This window comes from Capsicum annuum, chromosome 6, assembly GCF_002878395.1.
Source record: "Capsicum annuum cultivar UCD-10X-F1 chromosome 6, UCD10Xv1.1, whole genome shotgun sequence".
NCBI lineage: Eukaryota > Viridiplantae > Streptophyta > Magnoliopsida > Solanales > Solanaceae > Capsicum > Capsicum annuum.
This window is the reverse complement of record NC_061116.1, coordinates 183772308-183783170: the sequence shown is the minus strand read 5'-3', so window position 1 is coordinate 183783170 and position 10863 is coordinate 183772308. Positions and strand designations below refer to the sequence as shown.

Here is a 10863-nt window from a genome sequence, read left to right as displayed (position 1 = left end):
GCTGGTGGATATGGAGGAGGTGCAGGAGGTGGTGAAGGTGGTGGACATGGTGGTGGCTACGCCCCTTGAGCAGTCATTCAAATCACCATTTACAATTTAAAGTTTCCATCTTCTTACCATACTATTCAGAAAATAATGTAATGAAATTGTGGTAGGACGATGGTATATTTGCGAAGGCAAAAGAAGACATGCAATCTTAGTGTAATATCGTTCCCTTTAAAAGCAACATTAAGATATATGATTTCTTGCAGTCTACGTATATTGAAGTGGTTGGCAATATTTTTCAATCTGTAAGTTGCATGCATGCAATAACAAGTAGTAATATCGGCTTGGGCAAAGTAAGATTTGCAAGTGAAAGGACGCGATCACAAGGAACTATATATAAAATCATATAAATAATACTTACAAAGAAAGAAAAGAGCTAGATTCAAAGAAAAAAAAAATTATTAAATAGAAGAAAGAACTTTCCCGACCATGTCCGATGTACTGCATATGTACTCATATACATATATCATTTATGTGATGGCGCACCTTATTACAGATAATCTAAAAACTATATAACAGACTCGGCAATAATTAGAGATTAGCAATTAACGAAAATGGGGCCCATAGCTTACTTAAGTACATGTTTCACTTCTTAATGTCCAAAAAATAATGTCGTATATTGAGACATATATTTGAAGTTTATATTTAATAGGGACCTCAAATTAATATCGTACAATGCAATAATAATGAGTTTTCAATCAAATTTTTATCACTATATAGTGAACTTGTCGTTAACGTGGATAGTCTCATAGTGCTTATGGACTGGTTATCTGGACAGACGTTGGCCAAGCTATTGGGCCTGAGGCTAAACCACGAAAAGACCTAAGAAGTAGACTGTCCAAATATAGATTTAATTGGAATCCAGATTGAGTAGGGAACCACATGACAAACGGATAAAAGGGTTGTCGTATGCATATTTGTTTAGTAAAGAGTTCGATTCCTCTCTTGATTTCCATGCATTCTCATGAGTCTAAGCTAATGGTTTCCATACATAATAACTAATGTTGATAAAGCAAACAGGAGAATTTCCTTGTACCCAAAACATTAATGGTCAGCAAAAATGATACTCATACTACAAAAGAAGAAGAAAAAGAACTCTCCAGTTCAGGTTGTTTGCATTTGAAGACGAAACAGACAATGTAATAAGAGCAACGAAGCAATGCCCCATTAAAAGTAAAATAAAAATAAAAATTCAAAGCTCGTATCAAGAGAACTGCATTTACAGTACAAATGAGCTATATATGTTTATCTTTCGGTTAATAGATGAGAATTACAAGATGCATCCCAATTTACATGTTTTCTTTTAACCTCCCAACGAGAGGGTTGCTTCTGTTAACTTTGAAAGGAACAAAAGCAGGGGCAATCCAGTACCCTAAGGCCAGGAAATTTGTAACACCCCACATTTTTGGACTAGAGTTTGAGCCGTCTTTCCTACATATATAGACCCTAATCCAATGGATTCTACTTAGAAATAAGTGTGAATAATTCTTTTGGGATGGGAACATCTTCGTAGATGGATTGAAGTCTTAAATATCTCCTAGCTCAAAGTTAAATTGAGCACTTTCCTATCTATTGAATTTTAGTATACGATTATTCTTCGGTCAATTTAAAACAACCATTACTCCTAGAATATAATGAGTTATGTGGCCCATTATGTATCAAATTAAATATCTTCGAGTCTTTTTTCCAACGCAACTGACCGTTTGTCAATCCGAGTTCTGAATCAAAAGTTATGAGTGTTTTAGTGAAACACTGTGCAGGATGCGCGATTGAGGTCGCAAGGCAATGTTGGCGCATCGCGTTTGGGGTCACAAGGCAAAGCTCTTGCTTTGCGTTTGGGTCTGCAGCGCGAACCTTCTTTTCCAAGCGTTAAACACATTTTTCCCACTTTAAATCAAGGGCAAAATGATCCTTTTACCTCACATAACTTCGCCAATCCGTCATATAACCCTAAATTTGTCCCAAAACTAATTGAAAGCCTCCAAAACCTCATTCTCTTCCTCTCAAGATCATCAAGGAGGAATTTCTCAATTCTAAAGCATGTAGATTCCAAACTCAAGATTATTCTTCGATTTTCTCCATCAAATGTATGTAGGACTATCTTAACTCTCATAGGCGTAAGTATAATGTTTTAACAAGGTTTAATGTATATGTATGTATATGTACTGGGTTTTGGAAACCGTTTGAAGAGCATGCATCATGAATCTATTTTTGATGACAGTATGTATTTACTATAGGGTTTCCATAAACTTGAGTTAGAATCATGTGCATATATGTTTTGAGTTTCAAAAAGTGATTTATGAGCATGATATATGAAATTCCCTCTCTCATGATGAAATCTATGATCTTAACATGTTATGGATTGTTTAAATGCATGATTAAAAGCTTGAATTCAAATAATTTACTATCATTTATGGATTTAACATTGTTTTATGATCCAATAAGAGGATGATTTCTTGTTTTACAAATGCTCTGTGTTAAATGAAAGAATTGCATGTGATTGATGAAAGAGATGGCCACCATATGTTACAGTATTGAAAGGAGAGTGTTTTGAATAAGTTTCATGTGATTTGGACATAAGAACTCTCATGTGGTATGTAAATCTTTTGGATGGTCATTTATAACTTTATGAATGAAAAGGGTTATGGATAGGACATGAAATGATATGATGTGGTTTGCAACTCTAGATATGACGATACCTACCCTGAAATGACCTTAACATGAAAGAAATGAATGTTACAAGCATGAAGCATGATTTTAAGAGGTTAAAATTGGGCTTAAAGGGAGCTAGATGGTTACCTGAAGAAGGCATTTAGCAAAAGGGCTCATAGGCTGGAAATCGTGTTTTGCTGGTACTGATTTATTATGTCCTAAAATATGAATTGTACGTCGGTGACGGCCCTGTGGCATAGCAGAGATCACGTACCCCAATTCTTGTTGCAAACTCAGATTGAGGGCTTGATCGCCGAGTCAAGGGCGGATCCCATATAATCCGTGAAATATTTTTTAGAGCTGTAGGGTGTACCATCTAACTCAGAAGTAAAGCTAAGAGTTGAGTCCATGATTTACAATAATGTTTTGAAGCTCTTTAATTATGCCCATGTATTCTTATATATATATATATATATATATATATATATATATATACATGAGATATATATTATTTTGGATTATTCTACACACCAATACTTTCCAAATATTGACCTTCGTAATATAGGTTTTGAGGCACAATCTCGTGGTCCATCACACCAGTAGAATAATTGGGATAATGACAGAGTTTGTGAGCCATCCATTTTTCGAAAGGAATTTATTCATAGCTTGACTTCTTTCAATCTATGGTCCATCCAGGGGCCTTATCCCGGCCTAGACAGTTAGTATTTAGTAGAGGCTTCGTGGATGAGATTTGGTTATTGTATTATCATAACACTTTTGACATGATTTGATTGTAAGTTTTTTCATAATTTCATCATATCTTCGGCACTTTAATTTATGTATGAATTATGCTTATGATAGTATAATAAGGGGTCTCTCTGCCATCATGGTTCAGGATGCCCGTTGCTGCTAGGGCCTCGACTTAGGTCGTGACAAGATTGGTATCAGAGAAAGGTTCAGGGTCTTAGGGTATCTATGAAGCCGTGTTGAGTAGAGTCCGTTTTATGGATGTGTAGCATGACACACTTATAAGGGAGAGGTTGGAAGGCATTTAGGAGATGTTTCTCATTCTTTCATACTCTAGATCGTCTAATAGTGTTCTCCATATGAAAGTTATCCAAATCCCTTCCTAGCTCTAATTATTTTGGCTATGTCTCATTGTTGAGGGGATACAAGTGCAAGATCTTATAGTCCTAATGAAATGGTTCTTTCCGATTGAGTCATCAAAAGTTATTAAATGGCACAAGGACTTGAGAGGAGTCCATTAGTACGACAAGTGTATTGATTCGAGTGGATACTTTTATCTTAATGAAATCGTATTTTTTAACCTAGGTAAGAAGGGTATTCATTCCTTTTTCAAAGGCTTTGTTGTAGATGCCTCGCATAAGGGTAGAGATATATAACAAATGTTGGAACAGTATTTCCACCTGTCATGACCCGAGACTACCCCCTAGTCGTAACACAGTGCTTAGAACTACAAGTGATCCCAAGCTAACCTATGAACTGGCATGATACTTGAGTATCTGAATTAAATTATACAAGATAAATTTTTTGAACAGAAGTATAATCGGAAGAAAATTTGAATACATGTGATACTAAAAAGGTTTACAACACGATAAATCTGAAGGAAGAACTTGAATTACATGAATGCCTCTGATTAAATGTCTACGAAGCCTCTACTATACTGACTGTAGGTGGCTGGGACATGCCTCCAACTTCCACAAATCAATACATAAGAATAATAATAATATAGTACATGAACTACAACTGACTAGAGTTTCCCAAATAAGAGAACTCATCACCTGCTGGCTGGAAGTTGATTATAATGTGTGGGCTATAACTGGTATCTACATTATGAGACAATGTAGCACATAGACGTATATATGGATTAGTACTTCTGGAATGTAATGAGTAAGTGGGGGTGAATGCAACAAGTAAAACTGATTACATACATAATCATAAAACATGAATGCTAAGTGTAAGTAGACTTACCAAAAGACTAAAAGCTGAAGTATCTTAAAACATGAGTAACAAACATAATCTGATAAGTTGGTGAATCACTACACTTAGTTACTTAAAATCTTTACTTTTGTAGAATAAGTAGAACTGGAGTTGGGAAGCCGTAAAAACATAATTATTGTATGTAAATCTCATGTAAAGCTAAACATACTGTAAAACTGAACTAAGGGTCATGTATGGATACTGAGCATGAAAACCTGAACATGTAAAACTGAGAATGCAAGACCAAGTAAAACATGTACTGAAATGATCTAAATAACTGAATAATCTGATTACTTGGTCAAGCAAACCTGAACTTGTATAGACTGAGTACTGACTGAAACTGTGGGAGTTATCATGTCACCGACATGCCCCAATCTGAGCTAATCGGGGTCCAACCTGTAACCCCAGTTGGAAGGGTCACAGTACCTTGCCACGGGTACTAACACATGGTTGTGTGGATTCATTAATTTGTTGTCCCGAAGGACCAGGGTGTCAAGCCTAAACTGATGGGAAACCCCTGAGAGGAAGTCAAGCCTAAACTTTCGAGCGACTCCTCATATCCTACGTTGGCTACGTAGTTTTGGAATCATAAGGACTGCTACTAATGACTCTACCTAAACTGATGGGGAGCCACCATCCCTGTATTCACTCGGTGCTAAATTTACTCCCAACTGAATAACACTGGTATTATTAACGATTTAACATGACACAGTAATGTACTGATAAGTGCTCAACATAAACATGGTAGTCTGAATATAGTAATAAAAACATGGTCTGACTGACTTGTAACTTGAAAACGGAAACATGTAAAAATACATAGGTATTGAGTATTCATAATCCACCAGTACTGAATGATCACTAAAAATACGCTAACAACACTTGGAACACCGGTAAAAAGTAGTAATTCAGAGACCCAAATCATATTACATTTCAATACATTAAGGAGACGCGTAAATTGGAACATGGGAATGAGATAAACTTGAGAGGATAACAATTTCACATGTTTCAATTCATAAGTTGATGATTTAACATGAAATAACAGAGTATGACATAGGAAATTGAAATTCAAACATAAAATAACTTAATTCACATGGAGACATATATTGACATGGCTTGAATTCAAATTACTAAGAAAATACATGGATTAAATTCATTATTAACATGGATAATTTTATAAAAGAAGGAGAATTCCATGCTTTTTAATCAAAAGAGGGATTTTAGGGACTCAATGGGTGGAAGGAACCCATTTATGAATACCCTCATACCTTAATTGATGAATTCTTGAGGAAATCTTAAAATTGGAACTTATATTATTGAGTTCTTGAGAGAAGGAGATTGAATTTTGTTCTTGAAAAAATGGAGGGTTTCTACGTGAGAAATTTTGAGGTTAATAGGCAAATAATGCTCTTTTCAGTGTTATAATCCGTGTTTTGGACAACTGGGGTGAGGGGAAAGGACCAAATTGCCCCTTGGCCCCTTAAATCAAGAATACTGGAGGAATAGCCTCCGTGGCGTGGACCCTATTCAGGAGAAATATCCTCCGCGATGCGAACCCTATTCTGGGGAAATGGCCTTCGCGACACGGTCCTATCGCGAAACCTTACTATTTCTCACAAAAATGGTCATAACTTTTTGCTCGGGTATTAGATTAAGGCAAAATTGGTATCGTTGGAAAGCTAATTCAATTATATATAATTTTATGGGTATTGATATGAAAAATTTCACATATATAAAAATTTATAAACATTCGAAGTTGACCCTTGTAGAATTGAATACTAAATTTTGGCCGAATCAAAGGCTCTTAGCTCAACTTTGCTCTAAGTAATTTCTACGAACATTTTTCACCTCAATAGCACTTCACACACTAGTATAATTATCATGACATATGTATTCACATACAAATCATAGGATTAGAGTTTACATACGTAGGAATGACAGTTTAAAGTCTAGCTAAAAAATGTGGGGTGTTACACCACCTGAGAGGTAAATAAGTTAAGGTCTTATAAGAGTAGTAATATGATTCCAAAATTAGTGCTATGAATTCATAATCTTAGAATTCAGAGTGAGGGTAACTCTTGAGTAAAGAAGGTAGTTAAAGTTGTGTACCCTTTAAGTAGAGGGTGGTATGCCGTTTTATGGTTATTAGATAAAGTTATAGAAATATTTTTAGATTGTATGATAGTCTGCAGAGAAAGTGATTAGCTATGATCATTATTTATTTAATATAGGATAGAAGCTCAAAATGAATAGTTATAGTGGTTGAAAAAAATCATTTACAGGTTGCGAATGAAAAGGGATAAATTAGCCAATAAGTTATAAGTATAGACTAATTTGGGGAAAACTCACTGGTGTTTATAGAAACTTGAAGGTAGTTGGTATGTATGCATGGGTAAGTATATAGGATGTGAGTAAGTAGAATATGCTAATAAGATCGTAATGGGTTATATTATGAGATCAAGATCGACTATTCTTATTATGTGACTTTACCCCCTTGATTCTCTTTCTCTAGTAGCGGTAAACTAGTACAACATGTAAGAAGTTGTGTAGTAAATTCTAAGGTATGGTAGTAATGTGTGGAGAGAATGTTCTTATAGGTCGTAATTAAGTGAAATAAGAAATTTAGGTTATTTTCTCTCTTCGATGGACTAGCATATTACATGGGATGTTTCATTGATTGTACATGATTAATACTACACTAAGCTTGAACTTCTGGTATTGATCATGGTGATAGGAGTTTGCTCGAGGATATGATGAGAAACTTGTGAGAGTGAATTAGTAGGTTTGATATAATGTGTGAAAGAGCCTAGGTTGATAACATATGAGAAGTTTGAGTGGAAAATTTTGATGTATATATGGATATGAGAATTAGTGTTTGAGCAATGAGTTTGTAGTAGCTCGGGAGTTTATGGAGTCTAAATTATGCTTAAAATGATCCTGTGTGGTCCCTAGATCGAGTGTAGAGCACCCTGGGATGGGTCTAATGCATTGGGGAAAGTTTGGGAATGGAAAATAGGTCGGGCATTGCGAAGGGGCAGGTTTGCATTGGATTCACGCCGTGAAGGAGCCCGCGAGGGCTCACTGCCTCAGCTTCGTGCTGGGCTTCACATTGGGTATCACGCCATAGAGCTAAAGGTTTACCTTGGACTTTGCACCATGAACCTTCCTTCTTTCATCGATGAAACTTTGTTTTAAAAGTGTTTTAATGTTATTTTGGTCCTTTTATATCCTATAGACTATCCAATCTTTTCATAACCCATTTTTGAGCCTTAAAACTTCTGTATTTTTTTAAATGGGTCACTCTTCATTCCCAAACTAAGGTTGAAAGGTCATGAGGTTAGAGTTCAAGCTTGGAGGATAGAACAAGTTAAGTATAGTGCCCGGGGAGAAAATTCTTAGTAAGAATTTAGTACTTTTCCTATATAGTTTATCAGGGCGAGTCTAATGTTCATATGTATAGTGATACCCTTATTGTGTTGAGAGTTATGTTTATAAATTTGATGAGAGGATATATCTGCAAGTCTAGGATTATGACTTTGATCTAAGAGGGAGATGATAAACTAAGATAGTTCTTAAATTTTTCTCATAGGACAAGCTTCAGGGAAGAGTCATGATAAATCTATTCATATTCTAGTAAACCCCTCCTACTTTAATTTAAGATGGCATTCTACCAGTGTCTTATGTATTCAAGTCATGCCTATGCCTAAGGTTTGAGTTCCATGCACTTATGTCCATGTTCTGACCTCCAAACTAAAAGCATTAATGTCTCAATTATCCAATCTTCCAAGTATTCAAGTTGTATGTCATAATGCTCGTGATCCATAGATCCATGTCTTATTTTATGCTTAGTTCTAAGAAACTATGTTTTCTATGTGTTATCGATTCATTTTACATCGGGTCTAGCTCAAAGTGATAACGTTTATGCAAACTCATGGCTATTTTTATTTCTTTAAATGAGGAGCAATAACTTCAAGTGGTAATCCTTGTCTCAATCATTGACTACAGGAATTCTGGCTTTATGTTATACAACTCATGATATATGCATTTATATTTCTCATGTTGCCCAGTCGTATGAACTCATGATGCATATGTTTATGCTCAAATGACTCTCTATTTATGATCTAAACATTTGATATATGAAGCACTCTATGCCTATCGTATCGTATCTTACATCTCAGGCCCCACCTTGAGTAGATCAACTAATATAAATTTTAATTGAATAGTGTTAGTCCCATTCATGATGCTTGTGCTCTATTCCCTCAATGACCCTCCTTATGTTAGAATGGTAGTGGTTATGAAAGCATAGTCATGCTTTAGATAAAGGAGTAGATGTTCTTGATTGTGAAAAATTTTAGTGTAATTACTCGAGCTAAGGTTATAGGTGAAGAGGGGCAAGATAGATGAACTTTCGTTATATGAAATAGTTAAGAAGAGATATGTGGCAAAAATATTTGTGAGAGTGATTAAAGTTGCCGATTTTTAGTGAGGAGATCCATAAAGTGGGTGTAGTAAAGGTAGACTTGAATGTTATGATTGAGGACTACATAAATCAATGTGCTATATAGTTAATACCCCTTGATTTAAGACTCGAGGTTGTTTGATTATAGTGATAAGGTGAAGTAATATTCTTAAAGAGATGTAAAGTATAGGGTCTCATAGCTTAAGTTAGCACCATTTAACTCTGGGTTAGGCTTTAAAATGTAAGTACTATGTAATAGCACTCAGACTCTAATCGTTAGGTATATTGTGGGGGAATGCAAGTTGGAATGATGAAGTGTGTAATTCATGGTATAGAGCATAGTCGAGTAGTGTCACTAAATTTAAGGTCTATTCATGGAATCATATAAGGTAAAGTATGCATCTATTCCTATGTTCTGCAAAATCTTATTTAATGGTAAGTATGAATGTATATTAGGGCCTATGATCACCAAATAAACTCATATCTTATGTTGTGATGGTTATGATTCATAGAACTCATATGTAAGGACATCTCTATGTCAAGTTTCATTATTTCATGCTTCGTGGTTACACAATTCACTTGGTAATGTTATCAAGATCTTCTTAAATGTCTATGTATGTTTCGTTGAGTGAAAATTCCTAAGGTAAAGTTATGTCCTTTATTCATTAGTTCTATAGCTTCAATAATTTCCTGCCCATCATTCAAGAACGAATGATCCAAAGGGGGAGATAATGTAATACCCCACATTTTTTGGCTAAAGTTTGAACCATTTTTCCCAAGTATATAAACCCAAACCCAATGGTTCTACTTAGAAATAAGTGCGAATAATGATTCTTTAGGGTGGGAACATATCCAAAGATAGATTGAAGTCTTAAATATCTCCTAGCTCAAAGTTAAGTTGAGCACTTTTCGATTTATTGAATTTTAGCATATGATTTTTCTTGGCTCAACTTGCAACGACCATTTATCCTAGAATATAAAGAGTTATGTGACCCATTATATATCAAATTAAATCCCTTCGGGTCCTCTTTTTAATACAACTGATTGTTCATCAATCCAATTTCTGAATTAAAAGTTATGAGTATTTTAGTGAGACATTATCCAGAGTACGCGATTAGGGTCACGGGGAAATGTTGGTGCATCGCGTTTGGGGTCGCGAGGTAAAGCTCTTTCTTTGAGTTTGGGTCTGCGAAGCGAGCCTACTTTCCCGAATGTTAAAACACGTTTTTTCACTTTAAATGAAGGAAAAAATGATCCTTTTACCCTCCATAACTTCCCCAATTCATCATATAACCCAAAATTCATCCCAAAACTAATTGAAAGCCCCCAAACCCTCATCCTCTTCCTATCAAGATTATCAAGAAGGAATTTTTCAATTCTATAGCTTGTAGATTCCAAACTCAGGGTTATTGTTTGACTTTTCTTCATCAAAGGTATGTAGGACTATCCTAACTTTCATAGGCGTAAGTTTAATATTTTAACAAGCTTTAAAAATGTATATGTAATGAAATTTGAAAACTGTTTGAAGAGCATGCATCATGAATTCATTTTTTATTAAAGTATGTATTTACTATGGGGTTTTTCATAAACTTAAGTTAGAATCATGTGCATATGTGTTATGAGTTTCGAAAAATGATTTATGAACATAATTTATGAAATTTCCTCTCTCATGATGAAAATTATGGCCTTAACATATTATGGGTTGTTCA

At 35.0% G+C, this 10863-nt stretch overlaps 1 protein-coding gene across 3 annotated transcripts in view; it reads left to right on the top strand.

Moving 5' to 3' along the window:
- Positions 1-287, top strand: part of LOC107874870 (glycine-rich cell wall structural protein 1.8-like) — a 4232-nt gene extending 3945 nt beyond the window's left edge. For 2 of the 3 annotated variants that reach the window (XM_047413598.1, XM_047413596.1), the window contains one exon: positions 20-287. In XM_047413598.1, coding sequence (XP_047269554.1) covers positions 20-69 — 50 coding nt within the window. In that variant the 3' untranslated portion in view covers positions 70-287. Of the gene's footprint in view, positions 1-4 lie in introns of all 3 variants that reach the window. The other variant, XM_047413597.1, reaches the window with a different exon arrangement.
- The last annotated feature ends 10576 nt before the right edge of the window (positions 288-10863 follow it).